The sequence below is a fragment of the Oncorhynchus masou genome, chromosome 2, assembly GCF_036934945.1.
Source record: "Oncorhynchus masou masou isolate Uvic2021 chromosome 2, UVic_Omas_1.1, whole genome shotgun sequence".
NCBI lineage: Eukaryota > Metazoa > Chordata > Actinopteri > Salmoniformes > Salmonidae > Oncorhynchus > Oncorhynchus masou.
The window spans coordinates 7,389,925-7,413,311 of record NC_088213.1 but is presented as its reverse complement, the minus strand read 5'-3'; the positions used below and the strand labels follow the sequence as shown (position 1 = coordinate 7,413,311).

Genomic DNA, 23,387 nt, shown 5'->3' with positions numbered 1-23,387 from the left:
TGGGTAGGGGCCGTGAGAGACGGGGTAGGGGAGGGGAGAGACGAGGGGAGGGGAGGGGAGAGATGGGGTAGGGGCCTTGAGAGACGTGTTAGGGGAGGGGAGAGACGAGGGTAGGGGAGGGGAGAGACGGGGTAGGGGCCTTGAGAGACGTGTTAGGGGAGGGGAGAGACGGGGTAGGGGCCTTGAGAGACGTGTTAGGGGAGGGGAGAGACGAGGGGAGGGGGGGGAGGGGAGAGACGGGGTAGGGGCCATGAGAGACGGGGTTAGGCTAGGGGAGAGACTGGGTAGGCGCCATTAGAGACTGGGTAGGGGAGGGGAGAGACGGGGTAGGGGAGGGGAGAGACGGGGTAGGGGCCGTGAGAGACGGGGTAGGGGAGGGGAGAGACTGGGTAGGGGGGGAGGGGAGAGACTGGGTAGGGGAGGGGAGAGACGGGGTAGGGGAGGGGAGAGACGGGGTAGGGGAGGGGAGAGACGGGGTAGGGGAGGGGAGAGACTGGGTAGGGGCCAGGGGAGAGATTTCGTAGGGGAGGGGAGAGACTGGGTAGGGGAGGGAGAGACTGGGTAGGGGAGGGGAGAGACTGGGTAGGGAGGGGAGAGACTGGGTAGGGGAGGGGAGAGACTGGGTAGGGGGGGAGGGGTAGGGAGGGGAGAGACGGGGTAGGGGAGGGGAGAGACTGGGTAGGGGAGGGGAGAGACGGGGTAGGGGAGGGGAGAGACGGGGTAGGGGAGGGGAGAGACTGGGTAGGGGAGGGGAGAGACGGGGTAGGGGAGGGGAGAGACTGGGTAGGGGAGGGGAGAGACGGGGTAGGGGAGGGGAGAGACTGGGTAGGGGAGGGGAGAGACGGGGTAGGGGAGGGGAGAGACTGGGTAGGGAGGCATGCCATGCCTACCCATGTCAGAGACGCAAACTCGGTCTCAACCTTTAAGTCTTTACTGAAGACTCATCTCTTCAGTGGGTCATATGATTGAGTGTAGTCTGGCCCAGGAGTGGGAAGGTGAACGGAAAGGCTCTGGAGCAACGAACCACCCTTGCTGTCTCTGCCTGGCCGGTTCCCCTCTTTCCACTGGGATTCTCTGCCTCTAACCCTATTACAGGGGCTGAGTCACTGGCTTGCTGGGGCTCTCTCATGCCGTCCCTGAGGGGGTGCGTCACCTGAGTGGGTTGATTCACTGATGTGGTCATCCTGTCTGGGTTGGCGCCCCCCCCCCTTGGGTTGTGCCGTGGCGGAGATCTTTGCGGGCTATACTCAGCTTTGTCTCAGGATGGTAAGTTGGTGGTTGAAGATATCCCTCCAGTGGTGTGGGGGCTGTGCTTTGGCATAGTGGGTGGGGTTATATCCTTCCTGTTTGGCCCTGTCCGGGGGTGTCCTCGGGTGGGGCCACAGTGTCTCCTGACCCCTCCTGTCTCAGCCTTCAGATTTATGCTGCAGTAGTTTATGTGGGGGGGGCTGGGGTCAGTTTGTTATATCTGGAGTACTTCTCCTGTCCAATTCGGTGTCCTGTGTGAATCTAAGTGTGCGTTCTCTAATTCTCTCCTTCTCTCTCTCGGAGGACCTGAGCCCTAGGACCATGCCCCAGGACTACCTGACATGATGACTCCTTGCTGTCCCCAGTCCACCTGGCCGTGCTGCTGCTCCAGTTTCAACTGAACCGCGGCCCTAGGACCATGCCCCAGGACTACTTGACATGATGACTCCTTGCTGTCCCCAGTCCACCTGGCCGTGCTGCTGCTCCAGTTTCAACTGTTCTGCCTTATTATTATTCGACCATGCTGGTCATTTATGAACATTTGAACATCTTGGCCATGTTCTGTTATAATCTCTACCCGGCACAGCCAGAAGAGGACTGGCCACCCCACATAGCCTGGTTCCTCTCTAGGTTTCTTCCTAGGTTTTGGCTTTTCTAGGGAGTTTTTCCTAGCCACCGTGCTTCTACACCTGCATTGCTTGCTGTTTGGGGTTTTAGGCTGGGTTTCTGTACAGCACTTTGAGATATCAGCTGATGTACGAAGGGCTATAGGGAGGGAGAGACTGCAAGGGGGAGGGAGGAACGGGGTAAATAAATTTGATTTGATTTGATTTGATTTTGATTTGGAGGGGAGAGACTGGGTAGGGGAGGGGAGAGACGGGGAGGGGGGAGGGGAGAGACGGGGTAGGGGAGGGGGGAGACGGGGTAGGGGAGGGAGAGACGGGGTAGGGGGGAGAGACGGGGTAGGGGAGGGGAGAGACTGGGTAGGGGAGGGGAGAGACTGGGTAGGGGAGGGGAGAGACGGGGTAGGGGAGGGGAGAGACGGGGTAGGGGAGGGGAGAGACGGGGTAGGGGAGGGGAGAGACTGGGTAGGGGAGGGGAGAGACGGGGGGGAGGGGAGAGACGGGGTAGGGGAGGGGAGAGACTGGGTAGGGGGGGAGAGACGGGGTAGGGGGAGGAGAGACAGGGTAGGGGGAGGGGAGAGACGGGGTAGGGGACTGGGTAGGGAGAGAGACGGGGTAGGGGCGGGGAGAGACGGGGTAGGGGAGGGGAGAGACTGGGTAGGGGCCGTGAGAGACGGGGTAGGGGAGGGGAGAGACTGGGTAGGGGCCGTGAGAGACGGGGTAGGGGGGGGAGACTGGGTAGGGGGAGAGACTGGGTAGGGGAGGGAGAGACTGGGTAGGGAGGGGAGACTGGGTAGGGGAGGGGAGAGACGGGGTAGGGAGGGGAGGGTAGGGGAGGGGAGAGACTGGGAGGGGGGAGAGACTGGGTAGGGGAGGGAGAGACTGGGTAGGGGGTGAGAGACTGGGTAGGGGGGGGAGAGACTGGGTAGGGGGGACTGGGTAGGGGAGGGGGGAGAGACTGGGTAGGGGAGGGGAGAGACGGGGTAGGGGCCATGAGAGATTTCGTAGGGGAGGGGAGAGACGGGGTAGGGGAGGGGAGAGACGGGGTAGGGGAGGGGAGAGACTGGGTAGGGGCCATGAGAGATTTCGTAGGGGAGGGGAGAGACGGGGAAGGGGGGAGAGACTGGGTAGGGGCCATGAGAGATTTCGTAGGGGAGGGGAGAGACGGGGAAGGGGCCGTGAGGGACGGGGTAGGGGAGGGGAGAGACGGGGTAGGGGAGGGGAGAGACGGGGTAGGGGAGGGGAGAGACTGGGTAGGGGCCATGAGAGATTTCGTAGGGGGGGGAGAGACGGGGAAGGGGGGAGAGACTGGGTAGGGGCCATGAGAGATTTCGTAGGGGGGGGAGAGACGGGGAAGGGGCCGTGAGGGACGGGGTAGGGGAGGGGGAGACGGGGTAGGGGGGGAGAGACTGGGTAGGGGAGGGAGAGACGGGGTAGGGGAGGGGAGAGACTGGGTAGGGGAGGGGAGAGACGAGGGGAGGGGAGGGGAGAGACGGGGTAGGGGGAGGGAGAGACGGGGTAGGGGAGAGACGGGGTAGGGGAGGGGAGAGACGGGGTAGGGGAGGGGAGAGACTGGGTAGGGGCCATGAGAGACGGGGTAGGGGAGGGGAGAGACGGGGTAGGGGCACGGAGAGACTGGGTAGGGGGGAGAGACGGGGTAGGGGGGAGGGGAGAGACGGGGTAGGGGAGGGGAGAGACGGGGTAGGGGCAATGAGAGACTGGGTAGGGGAGGGGAGAGACGGGGTAGGGGAGGGGAGAGACGGGGTAGGGGAGGGGAGAGACTGGGTAGGGGAGGGGAGAGACTGGGGACCTACAATCCGGCTATGGAAGCCAGCTCTCATGATTTCTCAGTTTGTTATCAACTGGATCTCTGGATGTACCTGGATCAGAGTGGTTCTGCATTGTACTTCCTGTGTGGACCAGACACTGACTGTAGCTCCCCCTGTAGGTGAGCAGGCAGAGCTGCTGAGTCTGAGGCAGCAAGCCCAGGAGGTGGTAGACGAGAACGACAGCCTGAAGATGACTGTCCATCGCCTCAACGTGGAGCTCAGCCGCTACCAGACACGCTTCAGACCCCTGAGCAAAGAAGAGGTATCTATAACTACCCTAACTATAACTACCCTAACTATAACTATGACTACCCTAACTATAACTATACCAACCCTAACTATACCTAACCTAACTATAACTATACCTACCCTAACTATAATGTGGTTCTGGATGTATTGATGTACTATAGTTACTGTAGTAATGTGGTTCTGGATGTATTGATGTACTATAGTTACTGTAGTAATGTGGTTCTGGATGTATTGATGTACTGTAGTAATGTGGTTCTGGATGTATTGATGTACTGTAGTAATGTGGTTCTGGATGTATTGATGTACTGTAGTTACTGTAGTAATGTGGTTCTGGATGTATTGATGTACTATAGTTACTGTAGTAATGTGGTTCTGGATGTATTGATGTACTGTAGTAATGTGGTTCTGGATGTATTGATGTACTGTAGTAATGTGGTTCTGGATGTATTGATGTACTGTAGTAATGTGGTTCTGGATGTATTGATGTACTGTAGTAGTGTTGTGGGGATGGTTCTGGATTGATGTACTGTAGGGATTGACTGTAGTCTGAGGCAGCAAGCCCAGGAGGTCCCCCGTAGTGGTTCTGGATGTATTGATGTACTGTAGTTACTGTAGTAATGTGGTTCTGGATGTATTGATGTACTGGGTATGTGGGGATGTAGTAATGTGGTTCTGGATGTATTGATGTACTGTAGTTACTGTAGTAATGTGGTTCTGGATGTATTGATGTACTATAGTTACTGTAGTAATGTGGTTCTGGATGTATTGATGTACTGTAGTAATGTGGTTCTGGATGTATTGATGTACTATAGTTACTGTAGTAATGTGGTTCTGGATGTATTGATGTACTATAGTTACTGTAGTAATGTGGTTCTGGATGTATTGATGTACTATAGTTACTGTAGTAATGTGGTTCTGGATGTATTGATGTACTGTAGTAATGTGGTTCTGGATGTATTGATGTACTGTAGTAATGTGGTTCTGGATGTATTGATGTACTGTAGTTACTGTAGTGTTGTGGTTCTGGATGTATTGATGTACTGTAGTTACTGTAGTGTTGTGGTTCTGGATGTATTGATGTACTGTAGTGTTGTGGTTCTGGATGTATTGATGTACTGTAGTAATGTGGTTCTGGATGTATTGATGTACTGTAGTTACTGTAGTAATGTGGTTCTGGATGTATTGATGTACTGTAGTAATGTGGTTCTGGATGTATTGATGTACTGTAGTTACTGTAGTAATGTGGTTCTGGATGTATTGATGTACTGTAGTAATGTGGTTCTGGATGTATTGATGTACTGTAGTAATGTGGTTCTGGATGTATTGATGTACTGTAGTAATGTGGTTCTGGATGTATTGTAGTTACTGTAGTAATGTGGTTCTGGATGTATTGATGTACTGTAGTAATGTGGTTCTGGATGTATTGATGTACTGTAGTTACTGTAGTAATGTGGTTCTGGATGTATTGATGTACTATAGTTACTGTAGTAATGTGGTTCTGGATGTATTGATGTACTGTAGTTACTGTAGTAATGTGGTTCTGGATGTATTGATGTACTATAGTTACTGTAGTAATGTGGTTCTGGATGTATTGATGTACTGTAGTTACTGTAGTAATGTGGTTCTGGGATGTATGTGGTTCTGGATGATGATGTACTATAGTTACTGTAGTAATGTGGTTCTGGATGTATTGATGTACTATAGTTACTGTAGTAATGTGGTTCTGGATGTATTGATGTACTGTAGTAATGTGGTTCTGGATGTATTGATGTACTATAGTTACTGTAGTAATGTGGTTCTGGATGTATTGATGTACTGTAGTAATGTGGTTCTGGATGTATTGATGTACTATAGTAATGTGGTTCTGGATGTATTGATGTACTATAGTTACTGTAGTAATGTGGTTCTGGATGTATTGATGTACTGTAGTAATGTGGTTCTGGATGTATTGGTGTACTGTAGTAATGTGGTTCTGGATGTATTGATGTACTGTAGTTAATGTGGTTCTGGATGTATTGATGTACTGTAGTAATGTGGTTCTGGATGTATTGATGTACTATAGTTACTGTAGTAATGTGGTTCTGGATGTATTGGTGTACTGTAGTAATGTGGTTCTGGATGTACTGTAGTTACTGTAGTGTTGTGGTTCTGGATTTATTGATGTAATGTAGTTACTGTAGTAATGTGGTTCTGGATGTATTGATGTACTGTAGTAATGTGGTTCTGGATGTATTGATGTACTGTAGTTACTGTAGTAATGTGGTTCTGGATGTATTGATGTACTGTAGTAATGTGGTTCTGGATGTATTGATGTACTATAGTTACTGTAGTAATGTGGTTCTGGATGTATTGATGTACTGTAGTGTTGTGGTTCTGGATGTATTGATGTACTGTAGTAATGTGGTTCTGGATGTATTGATGTACTGTAGTTACTGTAGTAATGTGGTTCTGGATGTATTGATGTACTGTAGTAATGTGGTTCTGGATGTATTGATGTACTGTAGTTACTGTAGTAATGTGGTTCTGGATGTATTGATGTACTGTAGTTACTGTAGTAATGTGGTTCTGAATGTATTGATGTACTGTAGTAATGTGGTTCTGGATGTATTGATGTACTGTAGTAATGTTTTCTCTCCATGTCTTTCAGAGCTCCAGGACCCATGGCCTGCCACTTAAAGGATCTGCTCCTCCCTGGCTGGTCAGTCACTCAGACATTCTCATGGATTCCTCCTCTAGAAACAGTGGCATTGTCTTCTGCTATGTATACCAGTGAATTATAAGCCCGATCCTTAGCAACCCTCAGCGATCCTTAGCAACCCTCAGCGATCCTTAGCTACCCATGCGATCCTTAGCTATCCCTGGAGATCCTTAGCTATCCCTGGCGATCCTTAGCTATCCCTGGCGATCCTTAGCTATCCCTGGCGATCCTTAGCTATCCCTGGCGATCCTTAGCGATCCTTAGGGCTCAGACACACCAATAGCGTTTGCTGGCCGAGAGTACTTAGCACCTCTGAACGTAATTTGCGAACCGATCGCTATCCTTAGCCATCCTTAAAGCCCAGTTCAGAGACAACAGACGACATGAGACGAGATTAGATTCGACTAGCTAGTTTTAGAATGTTGTGTTGTACGACAGCTGACGAAAGACGGGGCATTCGAACGTGCAGTTGAGACCATTTCCGCGACAACGGTTCCTCGTTACGTCGACGTGATGAAACAAAGTTGCTACTTGTTATAGCAAGTTACTGTAACAAACGAGTATCATGAAATACGTGTAACAGTGTAGACTTTATGACTTGTCAGATGAATATCAGCAAGCTCGGCTAGCTATCTGCAGCAGAATAGTTTGGTAGATCTCTGTTTGGTTAGCTAGCTAGCTGCTTGGCTGTGTGCAGAACATAAGTTCACTGGCTTCTGATTGTCTAAATGGATCCGTCTCGTCTCAAGACTGTAGGTATGTGACCTGTTGAATGTCGGAAACTCCAGCCGACGACATGAGACGTTTTAAAACCGGACCGTTCAGATCAAACAAACTTTGTTCTAAAATTCCTTCAGACCGTCGCGTTGTCTCGTCTTGCGTATCTGAACTGGGCTTTAACACAGTTTAGCGGTAGATTTTTGGATTCCTTTCTCTGCATGTTGAACGAGTGGATTACTCAAAATCGATGGCGCCAACTGAACAGACTTTTTGGGATATAAAGAACGATTTTATCTAACAAAATAACACTACATGTTGTAGCTGGGACCCTTTGGATGACAAACCAGAGGAAGATTTCCAAAAGTAAGTGAATATTTAATCGCCTTTTGTGAATTCATGAAACCAGTGCCGGTGGAAAAATATGTTGATGTGGGGCGTCGTCCTCAAACGATCTCATGGCATGTTTTCTCTGTGAAGCCTATTGTACATCGGACAGTGCATTTAGATTAACAAGAATATCATCTTTTAAATCCTGCACTTTTCGCCCTGAATGTGGATCTAGCGTTTGTCTGCCGATCATTTCAGAGCGCTGGGTTTTAGGAAACGCTCACCGTAGACAACTGACTGCCAGTATTTTTCAAGCGACTCTACATGTATAATTGGTGCGCCCCTGGTTCGAAAATTACGTTCAAAGGTGCTGAGTACTATCGGGCCAGAAAACACTATTGATATGTCTGAGCCCTTAGCGTTCCTTAGCGATCCTTAGCGTTCCTTAGCGTTCCTTAGCGATCCTTAGTGTTTCTTAGTGTTTCTTAGCGATCCTTAGCGTTCCTTAGTGTTTCTTAGCGATCCTTAGCGTTCCTTAGCGATCCTTAGCGATCCTTAGTGTTTCTTAGTGTTTCTTAGCAATCCTCAGCAATTCTAATATCCCAAACTGTTGTTTGTTCTTCACTGATGTCAGAACTGTCACATTAGCAAAGCCAGGGACTCTCTTCTCCTCCCTCCTCCCCTCCGCTCTTATCCTCTCTCCTCCCCTGATATCTGATGTACTCACTACAGTGGGTGTTCTCTCTCTCTCTCTCTCCTCCCCTGATATCTGATGTACTCACTACAGCGGGTGTTCTCTCTCTCTCTCTCTCCTCCCCTGATATCTGATGTACTCACTACAGTGGGTGTTCTCTCTTTCTCTCTCTTCCCCTGATATCTGATGTACTCACTACAGTGGGTGTTCTCTCTCTCTCTCTCCTCCCCTGATATCTGATGTACTCACTACAGTGGGTGTGCTCTCTCTCTCCTCCCCTGATATCTGATGTACTCACTACAGTGGGTGTTCTCTCTCTCTCCTCCCTTGATATCTGATGTACTCACTACAGTGGGTGTTCTCTCTCTCTCTCTCCTCCCCTGATATCTGATGTACTCACTACAGTGGGTGTTCTCTCTCTCTCCTCCCTTGATATCTGATGTACTCACTACAGTGGGTGTTCTCTCTCTCTCTCTCCTCCCCTGATATCTGATGTACTCACTACAGTGGGTGCTCTCTCTCTCTCTCCTCCCCTGATATCTGATGTACTCACTACAGTGGGTGTTCTCTCTCTCTCCCTCCTGATATCTGATGTACTCACTACAGTGGGTGCTCTCTCTCTCTCTCCTCCCTTGATATCTGATGTACTCACTACAGTGGGTGTTCTCTCTCTCTCTCTCCTCCCCTGATATCTGATGTACTCACCACAGTGGGTGTTCTCTCTCTCTCCTCCCCTGATATCTGATGTACTCACTACAGTGGGTGTTCTCTCTCTCTCCTCCCCTGATATCTGATGTACTCACTACAGTGGGTGTTCTCTCTCTCTCCTCCCCTGATATCTGATGTACTCACTACAGTGGGTGTTCTCTCTCTCTCTCTCCTCCCCTGATATCTGATGTACTCACTACAGTGGGTGTTCTCTCTCTCTCTCTCCTCCCCTGATATCTGATGTACTCACTACAGTGGGTGTTCTCTCTCTCTCCTCTCTCCTCCCCTGATATCTGATGTACTCACTACAGTGGGTGTTCTCTCTCTCCTCCCCTGATATCTGATGTACTCACTACAGTGGGTGTTCTCTCTCTCTCTCCTCCCCTGATATCTGATGTACTCACTACAGTGGGTGTTCTCTCTCTCTCTCTCTCTGTTTCTCATCTCTATATATCTATTTCATGTTCCCTGTGAGATCCTCTGACACTCTTTAGTAATTTGCTTTGCGTTGTTAGGAATTCTGAAAATGTTAGAGTAAAGTTTTATGGACGGGGTTCCCGGACACAGATGGAGATTCTCCATTGAGTTTCCAGTCCAGGATGAGGCTGAATCTGTGTCCTGGAAACCAGCGCTGGGAGTCTAAACTCTAACGTCTGTTTTCATCCTCTCTGTCTTCCAGCTGGACATGAAGTATTTATCTCCATTGTTGTTGGCTTATGAAGACCGGCTCACTGAGAAAGATGCTCTCCTGCAGGCCTCGGAGGTAAGTGTGTGTGTGTGTGTGTGTGTGTGCGTGCGTGCGTTTCTTTGCGTGTTTTGTATTAGTGTCACCCTGTTATTCTCTTGTTAATAACTTTATGCTTTTTAAATGCGTTATGGTCTATTTAAAAGAGAAACACAAGAGAGTTATTAAGAGCCATTGTCTCACTAAACTGGTCGAGGCCTTGTCTACCCAGGCTCTGGTTGAAATAGGCTCTGCTATGTCCTACTAAACTGCTCGAGGCCTGGTCTACCCAGGCTCTGGTTGAAATAGGTTCTGCTATGTCCTACTAAACTGCTCGAGGCCTGGTCTACCCAGGCTCTGGTTGAAATAGGCTCTGCTATGTCCTACTAAACTGCTCGAGGCCTGGTCTACCCAGGCTCTGGTTGAAATAGGCTCAGCTATGTCACACTAAACTGTTCGATGCCTGGTCTACCCAGGCTCTGGTTGAAATAGGCTCAGCTATGTCCCTCTAAACTGTTCGAGGCCTGGTCTACCCAGGCTCTGGTTGAAATAGGCTCAGCTATGTCCCACTAAACTGTTTGAGGCCTGGTCTACCCAGGCTCTGTTTGAAATCGGCTCAGCTATGTCCCACTAAACTGTTCGAGTCCTGGTCTTCCCAGGCTCTGGTTGAAATAAGCTCAGCTTTGTCCCACTATACTGTTTGAGGCCTGGTCTACCCAGGCTCTGGTTGAAATCAGCTCAGCTGTGTCCCACCTATCTGATAGAGGCCTGGTCTACCTACCCAGGCTCTGGTTAAAATAGGCTCAGCTATGTCACACTAAATTGTTCTAGGCCTGGTCTTCCCAGGCTCTGGTTGAAATAAGCTCAGCTTTGTCCCACTATACTGTTTGAGGCCTGGTCTACCCAGGCTCTGGTTGAAATAGGCTCAGCTTTGTCCCACAGAACTGTTCGAGGCCTGGTCTTCCCAGGCTCTGGTTGAAATAAGCTCAGCTTTGTCCAACTATACTGTTTGAGGCCTGGTCTACCCAGGCTCTGTATAAAATAGGCTCAGTTTTGTCCCACTAAACTGTTCGAGGCCTGGTCTACCCAGGTCTGGTTGAAATAGGCTCAGCTTTGTCCCACTAAACAACTCGAGGCCTGGTCTACCCATGCTCTGTTTGAAATAGGCTCAGCTTTGTCCCACAAAACTGTTCGAGGCCTGGTCTACCCAGGATCTGTTTGAAATCGGCTCAGCTATGTCCCACTAAACTACTCGAGGCCTGGTCTACCCAGGCTGGTATTGAAATCGGCTCAGTTTTGTCCCACTAAACTGTTTGAGGCCTGGTCTATCCAGGCTCTGGTTGAAATAGGCTCAGCTATGTCACACGAAGCTGGTAGAGGCGTGATCTACCCAGGCTCTGGTTGAAATAGGCTCAGCTATGTCACACTAAACTGCTCGAGGCCTGGTCTACCCAGGCTCTGGTTGAAATAGGCTCAGCTATATCCCTCTAAACTGTTCGAGGCCTGGTCTACCCAGGCTCTGGTTGAAATAGGCTCAGCTATGTCCCACTAAACTGTTTGAGGCCTGGTCTACCCAGGCTCTGTTTGAAATCGGCTCAGCTATGTCCCACTAAACTGTTCGAGTCCTGGTCTTCCCAGGCTCTGGTTGAAATAAGCTCAGCTTTGTCCCACTATACTGTTTGAGGCCTGGTCTACCCAGGCTCTGGTTGAAATCAGCTCAGCTGTGTCCCACCTATCTGATAGAGGCCTGGTCTACCTACCCAGGCTCTGGTTAAAATAGGCTCAGCTATGTCACACTAAATTGTTCTAGGCCTGGTCTTCCCAGGCTCTGGTTGAAATAAGCTCAGCTTTGTCCCACTATACTGTTTGAGGCCTGGTCTACCCAGGCTCTGGTTGAAATAGGCTCAGCTTTGTCCCACAGAACTGTTCGAGGCCTGGTCTTCCCAGGCTCTGGTTGAAATAAGCTCAGCTTTGTCCCACTATACTGTTTGAGGCCTGGTCTACCCAGGCTCTGTATAAAATAGGCTCAGTTTTGTCCCACTAAACTGTTCGAGGCCTGGTCTACCCAGGTCTGGTTGAAATAGGCTCAGCTTTGTCCCACTAAACAACTCGAGGCCTGGTCTACCCATGCTCTGTTTGAAATAGGCTCAGCTTTGTCCCACAAAACTGTTCGAGGCCTGGTCTACCCAGGCTCTGTTTGAAATCGGCTCAGCTATGTCCCACTAAACTACTCGAGGCCTGGTCTACCCAGGCTGGTATTGAAATCGGCTCAGTTTTGTCCCACTAAACTGTTTGAGGCCTGGTCTATCCAGGCTCTGGTTGAAATAGGCTCAGCTATGTCACACGAAGCTGGTAGAGGCGTGATCTACCCAGGCTCTGGTTGAAATAGGCTCAGCTATGTCACACTAAACTGCTCGAGGCCTGGTCTACCCAGGCTCTGGTTGAAATAGGCTCAGCTATATCCCTCTAAACTGTTCGAGGCCTGGTCTACCCAGGCTCTGGTTGAAATAGGCTCAGCTATGTCCCACTAAACTGTTTGAGGCCTGGTCTACCCAGGCTCTGGTTGAAATAGGCTCAGCTATGTCACACTAAACTGCTCGAGGCCTGGTCTACCCAGGCTCTGGTTGAAATAGGCTCAGCTATATCCCACTAAACTGCTCGAGGCCTGGTCTATCCAGGCTCTGGTTGAAATCGGCTCAGCTATTCCCACCTAACTGTTCGAGGCCTAGTCTTCCCCGGCTCTGGGTAAAGTAGACTCAGCTTTGTCCCACTAAACTGTTTGAGGCCTGGTTTATCCTGGCTCTGGTTGAAATAAGCTCAGCTTTGTCCCACTAAACTGCTCGAGGCCTGGTCTACCCAGGCTCTGGTTGAAATAGGCTCAGCTTTGTCCCACTAAACTGCTCGAGGCCTGGTCTATCCAGGCTCTGGTTGAAATCGGCTCAGCTATTCCCACCTAACTGTTCGAGGCCTAGTCTTCCCCGGCTCTGGGTAAAGTAGACTCAGCTTTGTCCCACTAAACTGTTCGAGGCCTAGTCTTCCCCGGCTCTGGGTAAAGTAGACTCAGCTTTGTCACACTAAACTGTTGGATGCCTGGTCTACCCAGGCTCTGGTTGAAATAGGCTCAGCGTTGTCCCACTAAACTGCTCGAGGCCTGGCCCACCCAGGCTTTGGTTGAAATAGGCTCAGCTTTGTCCCACTAAACTGCTCGAGGCCTGGTCTATCCAGGCTCTGGTTGAAATAGGCTCAGCTTTGACACGCTAAACTGATAGAGAGAGGACTGGTCTATCCAGGCTCTGGTTGAAATCGGCTCAGCAATGTCCCTCTATACTGTTCGAGGCCTGGTCTACCCAGGCTCTGGTTGAAATCGGCTCAGGTATTTCCCACTAAACTGCTCGAGGCCTGGTCTACCCAGGCTCTGGCTTAAATAGGCTCAGCTTTGTCCCACTAAACTGCTCGAGGCCTGGTCTACCCAGTCTCTGGTTGAAATTGGCTCAGCTATGTCCCACTAAACTGTTCGAGGCCTGGTCTATCCAGGCTCTGGTTGAAATCGGCTCAGCTTTGTCCCACTAAACTGATAGAGAGAGGCCTGGTCTACCCAGTCTCTGGTTGAAATCGGCTCAGCTCTGTCCCTCTAAACTGTTCGAGGCCTGGTCTTCCCAGGCTCTGGTTGACATTCGGCTCAGCTCTGTCCCTCTAAACTGTTCGAGGCCTGGTCTACCCAGGCTCTGGTTGAAATCGGCTCAGCTTTGTCCCACTAAACTCTTCGAGGCCCGGTCTTCCCAGGCTCTGGGTAAAATAGGCTCAGCTTTGTCCCACTAAACTGTTTGAATCCTGGTCTACCCAGGCTGGTGTTGAAATCGGCTCAGTTATGTCAGAGTAAACTGTTCGAGGCCTGGTCTACCCAGGCTCTGGTTGAAATAGGCTCAGCTTTGTCCCACTAAACTCTTCGAGGCCCGGTCTTCCCAGGCTCTGGGTAAAATAGGCTCAGCTTTGTCCCACTAAACTGTTCGAGGCCTGGTCTATCCAGGCTCTGGTTGAAATAGGCTCAGCTTTGTCCCACTAAACTGTTCGAGGCCTGGTCTACCCAGGCTCTGGTTGAAATCGGCTCAGCTATGTCACACTAAACTGCTCTAGGCCTGGTCTACCCAGGCTCTGGTTGAAATAGACTCAGCTTTGTCTCACTAAACATTTCAAGGCCTGGTCTACCCAGGCTCTGGTTGAAATCGGCTCAGCTCTGTCCCACTAAACTGTTCGAGGCCTGGTCTACCCAGGCTCTGGTTGAAATCGGCTCAGCTATGTCACACTAAACTGCTCTAGGCCTGGTCTACCCAGGCTCTGGTTGAAATAGACTCAGCTATGTCTCACTAAACATTTCGAGGCCTGGTCTACCCAGGCTCTGGTTGAAATCGGCTCAGGTATTTCCCACTAAACTGCTCGAGGCCTGGTCTACCCAGGCTCTGGTTTAAATAGGCTCAGCTTTGTCCCACAAAACTGTTTGAGACCTGGTCTACCCAGGCTCTGGGTGAAATTGGCTCAGCTATGTCCCACTAAACTGTTCGAGGCCTGGTCTACCCAGGCTCTGGTTGAAATAGGCTCAGCTTTGTCCCACTAAACTGCTCGAGGCCTGGTCTATCCAGGCTCTGGTTGACATTCGGCTCAGCAATGTCCTTCTAAACTGTTTGAATCCTGGTCTACCCAGGCTGGTGTTGAAATCGGCTCAGTTATGTCAGAGTAAACTGTTCGAGGCCTGGTCTACCCAGGCTCTGGTTGAAATAGGCTCAGCTTTGTCCCACTAATCTGTTCGAGGCCTGGTCTTCCCAGGCTCTGGGTAAAATAGGCTCAGCTTTGTCCCACTAAACTGTTTGAGGCCTGGTCTACCCAGGCTCTGGTTGAAATCGGCTCAGCTATGTCACACTAAACTGTTCGAGTCCTGGTCTACCCAGGCTCTGGTTGAAATCGTCTCCGCAATGTCCCACTAAACTGCTCGAGGCCTGGTCTATCCAGGCTCTGTTTGAAATAGGCTCAGCTTTGTCACGCTAAACTGATAGAGAGAGGCCTGGTCTACCCAGGCTCTGGTTTAAATAGGCTCAGCTTTGTCCCACTAAACTGCTCGAGGCCTCGTCTACCCAGGCTCTGGTTGAAATAGGCTCAGCTTTGTTCCACAAAACTGTTCGAGGCCTGGTCTACCCAGGCTCTGGTTGAAATAGGCTCAACTTTGTCCCACTAAACTGCTCGAGGCCTGGCCCACCCAGGCTTTGGTTGAAATAGGCTCAGCTGTGTCTCACTAAACTGCTCGAGGCCTGGTCTACCCAGGCTCTGGTTGAAATCGGCTCAGCAATGTCCCTCTAAACTGTTCGAGGCCTGTTCTACCCAGGCTCTGGTTGACATTCGGCTCAGCAATGTCCCACTAAACTGTTCGAGGCCTGGTCTTCCCAGGCTCTGGTTGAAATCGGCTCATCTCTGTCCCACTAAACTGTTCGAGGCCTGGTCTTCCCAGGCTCTGGTTGACATTCGGCTCAGCAATGTCCCACTAAACTGTTCGAGGCCTGGTCTACCCAGGCTCTGGTTGAAATCGGCTCAGCTATGTCACGCTAAACTGATAGAGAGAGGCCTGGTCTATCCAGGCTCTGGTTGAAATCGGCTCAGCTATGTCACACTAAACTGTTCGAGGCCTCGTCTACCAAAGCTCTGGTTGAAATAGGCTCAGCTATGTCCCACTAAATTGTTCAAGGCTTGGTCTACCCAGGCTCTTGTTGAATTAGGCTGAGCTTTGTCACACTAAACTGCTCGAGGCCTGGTCTATCCAGGCTCTGGTTGAAATCGGCTTAGCTATGTCACACTAAACTGTTCCATGCCTGGTCTACCTAGGCTCTGGTTGAAATCGGCTCAGCTATGTTTCACTAAACTGTTCGAGGCCTTGTCTACACAGGCTCTGGTTGAAATAGGCTCAGCTTTGTCCCACTAAACTGTTCGAGGCCTGGTCTACCCAGGCTCTGGTTGAAATCGGCTCAGCTATGTCACGCTAAACTGATAGAGAGAGGCCTGGTCTATCCAGGCTCTGGTTGAAATCGGCTCAGCTATGTCCCACTACACTGCTCGAGGCCTGGTCTATCCAGGCTCTGGTTGAAATATGCTCAGCAATGTCAGAGTAAACTGTTCGAGGCCTGGTCTACCCAGGCTCTGGTTGAAATCGGCTCAGCTATGTCACACTAAACTGTTCGAGGCCTGGTCTATCCAGGCTCTGGTTGAAATATGCTCAGCAATGTCAGAGTAAACTGCTCGAGGCCTGGTCTATCCAGGCTCTGGTTGAAATAGGCTCAGCTTTGTCACGCTAAACTGATAGAGAGAGGCCTGGTATATCCAGGCTCTGGTTGAAATCGGCTCAGGTATTTCCCACTAAACTGCTCGAGGCCTGGTCTACCCAGGCTCTGGTTTAAATAGGCTCAGCTTTGTCCCACTAAACTGCTCGAGGCCTCGTCTACCCAGGCTCTGGTTGAAATAGGCTCAGCTTTGTTCCACAAAACTGTTCGAGGCCTGGTCTACCCAGGCTCTGGTTGAAATAGGCTCAACTTTGTCCCACTAAACTGCTCGAGGCCTGGCCCACCCAGGCTTTGGTTGAAATAGGCTCAGCTTTGTCCCACTAAACTGCTCGAGGCCTGGTCTACCCAGGCTCTGGTTGAAATCGGCTCAGCAATGTCCCTCTAAACTGTTCGAGGCCTGGTCTTCCCAGGCTCTGGTTGAAATCGGCTCATCTCTGTCCCACTAAACTGTTCGAGGCCTGGTCTTCCCAGGCTCTGGTTGACATTCGGCTCAGCAATGTCCCACTAAACTGTTCGAGGCCTGGTCTTCCCAGGCTCTGGTTGAAATCGGCTCATCTCTGTCCCACTAAACTGTTCGAGGCCTGGTCTTCCCAGGCTCTGGTTGACATTCGGCTCAGCAATGTCCCACTAAACTGTTCGAGGCCTGGTCTACCCAGGCTCTGGTTGAAATCGGCTCAGCTATGTCACGCTAAACTGATAGAGAGAGGCCTGGTCTATCCAGGCTCTGGTTGAAATCGGCTCAGCTATGTCACACTAAACTGTTCGAGGCCTCGTCTACCAAAGCTCTGATTGAAATAGGCTCAGCTATGTCCCACTAAATTGTTCAAGGCTTGGTCTACCCAGGCTCTTGTTGAAATAGGCTGAGCTTTGTCACACTAAACTGCTCGAGGCCTGGTCTATCCAGGCTCTGGTTGAAATCGGCTTAGCTATGTCACACTAAACTGTTCCATGCCTGGTCTACCTAGGCTCTGGTTGAAATCGGCTCAGCTATGTTTCACTAAACTGTTCGAGGCCTTGTCTACACAGGCTCTGGTTGAAATAGGCTCAGCTTTGTCCCACTAAACTGTTCGAGGCCTGGTCTACCCAGGCTCTGGTTGAAATCGGCTCAGCTATGTCACGCTAAACTGATAGAGAGAGGCCTGGTCTATCCAGGCTCTGGTTGAAATCGGCTCAGCTATGTCCCACTACACTGCTCGAGGCCTGGTCTATCCAGGCTCTGGTTGAAATATGCTCAGCAATGTCAGAGTAAACTGTTCGAGGCCTGGTCTACCCAGGCTCTGGTTGAAATCGGCTCCGCTATGTCCCACAAAACTGCTCATGGCCTGGTCTAACCAGGCGCTGGTTAGAATCGGCTCATCTCTGTCCCACTAAACTGTTCGAGGCCTGGTCTTCCCAGGCTCTGGTTGACATTCGGCTCAGCAATGTCCCACTAAACTGTTCGAGGCCTGGTCTTCCCAGGCTCTGGTTGAAATCGGCTCATCTCTGTCCCACTAAACTGTTCGAGGCCTGGTCTTCCCAGGCTCTGGTTGACATTCGGCTCAGCAATGTCCCACTAAACTGTTCGAGGCCTGGTCTACCCAGGCTCTGGTTGAAATCGGCTCAGCTATGTCACGCTAAACTGATAGAGAGAGGCCTGGTCTATCCAGGCTCTGGTTGAAATCGGCTCAGCTATGTCACACTAAACTGTTCGAGGCCTCGTCTACCAAAGCTCTGGTTGAAATAGGCTCAGCTTTGTCCCACTAAACTGTTCGAGGCCTGGTCTACCCAGGCTCTGGTTGAAATCGGCTCAGCTATGTCACGCTAAACTGATAGAGAGAGGCCTGGTCTATCCAGGCTCTGGTTGAAATCGGCTCAGCTATGTCCCACTACACTGCTTGAGGCCTGGTCTATCCAGGCTCTGGTTGAAATATGCTCAGCAATGTCAGAGTAAACTGTTCGAGGCCTGGTCTACCCAGGCTCTGGTTGAAATCGGCTCCGCTATGTCCCACAAAACTGCTCATGGCCTGGTCTAACCAGGCGCTGGTTAGAATTGGCTCAGCTTTGTCCCACTAAACTGCTCGAGGCCTGGTCTACCCAGGCTCTGGTTGAAATCGGCTCAGCTTTGTCCCACTAAACTGCTCGAGGCCTGGTCTATCCAGGCTCTGGTTGAAATATGCTCAGCAATGTCAGAGTAAACTGTTCGAGGCCTGGTCTACCCAGGCTCTGGTTGAAATAGGCTCAGCTTTGTCCCAATAAACTGCTCGAGGCCTGGTCTACCCAGGCTCTGGTTGAAATCGGCTCAGCAATGTTCTTCTAAACTGTTTGAATCCTGGTCTACCCAGGCTGGTGTTGAAATCGGCTCAGTTATGTCACAGTAAACTGTTTGAGGCCTGGTCTACCCAGGCTCTGGTTGAAATAGGCTCAGAGTAAACTGCTCGAGGCCTGGTATACCCAGGCTCTGGTTGAAATCGGCTCAGGTATTTCCCACTAAACTGCTCGAGGCCTGGTCTACCCAGGCTCTGGTTTAAATAGGCTCAGCTTTGTCCCACTAAACTGCTCGAGGCCTGGTCTACCCAGGCTCTGGTTGAAATAAGCTCAGCTTTGTTCCACAAAACTGTTCGAGGCCTGGTCTACCCAGACTCTGGTTGAAATAGGCTCAGCTTTGTCCCACTAAACTGCAAGAGGCTTGGCCCACCCAGGCTTTGGTTGAAATAGGCTCAGCTGTGTCTCACTAAACTGTTCGAGGCCTGGTCTTCCCAGGCTCTGGTTGACATTCGGCTCAGCAATGTCCTTCTAAACTGTTTGAATCCTGGTCACCCAGGCTCTGGTTGAAATAGGCTCAGCTATGTCCCACTAAACTGTTCGAGGCCTGGTCTTCCCAGGCTCTGGTTGAAATAGGCTCAGCTATGTCCCACTAAATTGTTTGAGGCCTGGTCTACCCAGGCTCTTGTTGAAATAGGCTCAGCTATGTCCCACTAAATTGTTCGAGGCTTGGTCTACCCAGGCTCTGGTTGAAATAGGCTGAGCTTTTTCACGCTAAACTGATAGAGAGAGGCCTGGTCTACCCAGGCTCTGGTTGAAATAGGCTCAGCTTTGTCACACTAAACTGCTCGAGGCCTGGTCTATCCAGGCTCTGGTTGAAATCGGCTTAGCTATGTCACACTAAACTGTTCGATGCCTGGTCTACCTAGGCTCTGGTTGACATCGGCTCAGCTATGTCTCACTAAACTGTTCGAGGCCTTGTCTACACAGGCTCTGGTTGAAATAGGCTCAGCTTTGTCCCACTAAACTGTTCGAGGCCTGGTCTACCCAGGCTCTGGTTGAAATCGTCTCAGCTATGTCCCACTACACTGCTCGAGGCCTGGTCTATCCAGGCTCTGGTTGAAATATGCTCAGCAATGTCAGAGTAAACTGTTCGAGGCCTGGTCTACCCATTCTCTGGTTGAAATAGGCTCAGCTATTCACACTAAACTGCTCGAGGCCTGGTTTACCCAGGCTCTGGTTGAAATAGGCTCAGCTTTGTCCCACTAAACTGCTCGAGGCCTGGTCTACCCAGGCTCTGGTTGACATTCGGCTCAGCAATGTTCTTCTAAACTGTTTGAATCCTGGTCTACCCAGGCTGGTGTTGAAATCGGCTCAGTTATGTCACAGTAAACTGTTCGAGGCCTGGTCTACCCAGGCTCTGGTTGAAATCGGCTTAGCTATATCACACTAAACTGTTCGATGCCTGGTCTACCCAGGCTCTGGTTGAAATCGGCTCAGCTATGTCCCACTAAACTGCTCGTGGCCTGGTCTACCCAGGCTCTGGTTAAATTGGCTCAGCTTTGTCCCACTAAACTGCTCGAGGCCTGGTCTACCCAGGCTCTGGTTGAAATTGGCTCAGCTTTGTCCCACTAAACTGCTCGAGGCCTGGTCTACCCAGGCTCTGGTTGAAATAGGCTCAGCTTTGTCCCACTAAACTGTTCGAGGCCTGGTCTACCCAGGCTCTGGTTGAAATGGGCTCAGTTGTGTCCCACTAAAATGTTCGAGGCCTGGTCTACCCAGGTTCTGGTTGAAATCGGCTCAGCAATGTCCCACTAAACTGCTCGAGGCCTGGACGACCCAGGCTCTGATTGAAATCGGCTCATCTCTGTCCCACTAAACTGTTCGAGGCCTGGTGTACCCAGGCTCTGGTTGAAATCGGCTCAGCAATGTTCTTCTAAACTGTTTGAATCCTGGTCTACCCAGGCTCTGGTTGAAATCGGCTCAGCTTTGTCCCACTAAACTGCTCGAGGCCTGGTCTACCCAGGCTCTGGTTGAAATAGGCTCAGTTATGTCCCACTAAACTGCTCGTGGTCTGGTCTACCCAGGCTCTGGTTGAAATCGGCTTAGCTATGTCACACTAAACTGTTGGATGCCTGGTCTACCCAGGCTCTGGTTGAAATCGACTCAGCTATGTCCCACTAAACTGTCCGAGGCCTGGTCTGCCCAGGCTCTGGTTGAAATCGGCTCAGCTATGTCCCACTAAACTGCTCGAGGCCTGGTCTACCCAGGCTCTGGTTAGAAATTGGCTCAGCTTTGTCCCACTAAACTGCTCGAGGCCTGGTCTACCCAGGTTCTGGTTGAAATCGGTTCTGCTATGTCCCACTAAACTGCTCGAGGCCTGGTCTACCCAGGCTCTGGTTGAAATAGGCTCAGCTTTGTCCCACTAAACTGTTCGAGGCCTGGTCTACCCAGGCTCTGGTTGAAATAGGCTCAGCTATGTCACACTAAACTGCTCGAGGCCTGGACGACCCAGGCTCTGGTTGAAATAGGCTCAGCTATGTCACACTAAACTGCTCTAGGCCTGGTCTACCCAGGCTCTGGTTGAAATAGACTCAGCTTTGTCTCACTAAACATTTCAAGGCCTGGTCTACCCAGGCTCTGGTTGAAATCGGCTCAGCTCTGTCCCACTAAACTGTTCGAGGCCTGGTCTACCCAGGCTCTGGTTGAAATCGGCTCAGCTATGTCACACTAAACTGCTCTAGGCCTGGTCTACCCAGGCTCTGGTTGAAATAGACTCAGCTATGTCTCACTAAACATTTCGAGGCCTGGTCTACCCAGGCTCTGGTTGAAATCGGCTCAGGTATTTCCCACTAAACTGCTCGAGGCCTGGTCTACCCAGGCTCTGGTTTAAATAGGCTCAGCTTTGTCCCACAAAACTGTTTGAGACCTGGTCTACCCAGGCTCTGGGTGAAATTGGCTCAGCTATGTCCCACTAAACTGTTCGAGGCCTGGTCTACCCAGGCTCTGGTTGAAATAGGCTCAGCTTTGTCCCACTAAACTGCTCGAGGCCTGGTCTATCCAGGCTCTGGTTGACATTCGGCTCAGCAATGTCCTTCTAAACTGTTTGAATCCTGGTCTACCCAGGCTGGTGTTGAAATCGGCTCAGTTATGTCAGAGTAAACTGTTCGAGGCCTGGTCTACCCAGGCTCTGGTTGAAATAGGCTCAGCTTTGTCCCACTAATCTGTTCGAGGCCTGGTCTTCCCAGGCTCTGGGTAAAATAGGCTCAGCTTTGTCCCACTAAACTGTTTGAGGCCTGGTCTACCCAGGCTCTGGTTGAAATCGGCTCAGCTATGTCACACTAAACTGTTCGAGTCCTGGTCTACCCAGGCTCTGGTTGAAATCGTCTCCGCAATGTCCCACTAAACTGCTCGAGGCCTGGTCTATCCAGGCTCTGTTTGAAATAGGCTCAGCTTTGTCACGCTAAACTGATAGAGAGAGGCCTGGTCTACCCAGGCTCTGGTTTAAATAGGCTCAGCTTTGTCCCACTAAACTGCTCGAGGCCTCGTCTACCCAGGCTCTGGTTGAAATAGGCTCAGCTTTGTTCCACAAAACTGTTCGAGGCCTGGTCTACCCAGGCTCTGGTTGAAATAGGCTCAACTTTGTCCCACTAAACTGCTCGAGGCCTGGCCCACCCAGGCTTTGGTTGAAATAGGCTCAGCTGTGTCTCACTAAACTGCTCGAGGCCTGGTCTACCCAGGCTCTGGTTGAAATCGGCTCAGCAATGTCCCTCTAAACTGTTCGAGGCCTGGTCTTCCCAGGCTCTGGTTGAAATCGGCTCATCTCTGTCCCACTAAACTGTTCGAGGCCTGGTCTTCCCAGGCTCTGGTTGAAATCGGCTCAGCAATGTCCCACTAAACTGTTCGAGGCCTGGTCTTCCCAGGCTCTGGTTGAAATCGGCTCATCTCTGTCCCACTAAACTGTTCGAGGCCTGGTCTTCCCAGGCTCTGGTTGACATTCGGCTCAGCAATGTCCCACTAAACTGTTCGAGGCCTGGTCTACCCAGGCTCTGGTTGAAATCGGCTCAGCTATGTCACGCTAAACTGATAGAGAGAGGCCTGGTCTATCCAGGCTCTGGTTGAAATCGGCTCAGCTATGTCACACTAAACTGTTCGAGGCCTCGTCTACCAAAGCTCTGGTTGAAATAGGCTCAGCTATGTCCCACTAAATTGTTCAAGGCTTGGTCTACCCAGGCTCTTGTTGAATTAGGCTGAGCTTTGTCACACTAAACTGCTCGAGGCCTGGTCTATCCAGGCTCTGGTTGAAATCGGCTTAGCTATGTCACACTAAACTGTTCCATGCCTGGTCTACCTAGGCTCTGGTTGAAATCGGCTCAGCTATGTTTCACTAAACTGTTCGAGGCCTTGTCTACACAGGCTCTGGTTGAAATAGGCTCAGCTTTGTCCCACTAAACTGTTCGAGGCCTGGTCTACCCAGGCTCTGGTTGAAATCGGCTCAGCTATGTCACGCTAAACTGATAGAGAGAGGCCTGGTCTATCCAGGCTCTGGTTGAAATCGGCTCAGCTATGTCCCACTACACTGCTCGAGGCCTGGTCTATCCAGGCTCTGGTTGAAATATGCTCAGCAATGTCAGAGTAAACTGTTCGAGGCCTGGTCTACCCAGGCTCTGGTTGAAATCGGCTCAGCTATGTCACACTAAACTGTTCGAGGCCTGGTCTATCCAGGCTCTGGTTGAAATATGCTCAGCAATGTCAGAGTAAACTGCTCGAGGCCTGGTCTATCCAGGCTCTGGTTGAAATAGGCTCAGCTTTGTCACGCTAAACTGATAGAGAGAGGCCTGGTATATCCAGGCTCTGGTTGAAATCGGCTCAGGTATTTCCCACTAAACTGCTCGAGGCCTGGTCTACCCAGGCTCTGGTTTAAATAGGCTCAGCTTTGTCCCACTAAACTGCTCGAGGCCTCGTCTACCCAGGCTCTGGTTGAAATAGGCTCAGCTTTGTTCCAC

At 50.8% G+C, this 23,387-nt stretch overlaps 1 protein-coding gene across 1 annotated transcript in view; it reads left to right on the top strand.

The window, feature by feature from the left end:
- LOC135552370 (centrosomal protein of 89 kDa-like) overlaps nucleotides 1–23,387 on the top strand; it is a 205,842-nt gene that overhangs the window by 51,420 nt on the left and 131,035 nt on the right. The window contains exons 12-14 of the mRNA XM_064983947.1: nucleotides 3,820–3,962; nucleotides 6,597–6,647; nucleotides 9,776–9,859. Coding sequence (XP_064840019.1) covers nucleotides 3,820–3,962; nucleotides 6,597–6,647; nucleotides 9,776–9,859 — 278 coding nt within the window. The remainder of the gene's footprint in view (nucleotides 1–3,819; nucleotides 3,963–6,596; nucleotides 6,648–9,775; nucleotides 9,860–23,387) is intronic.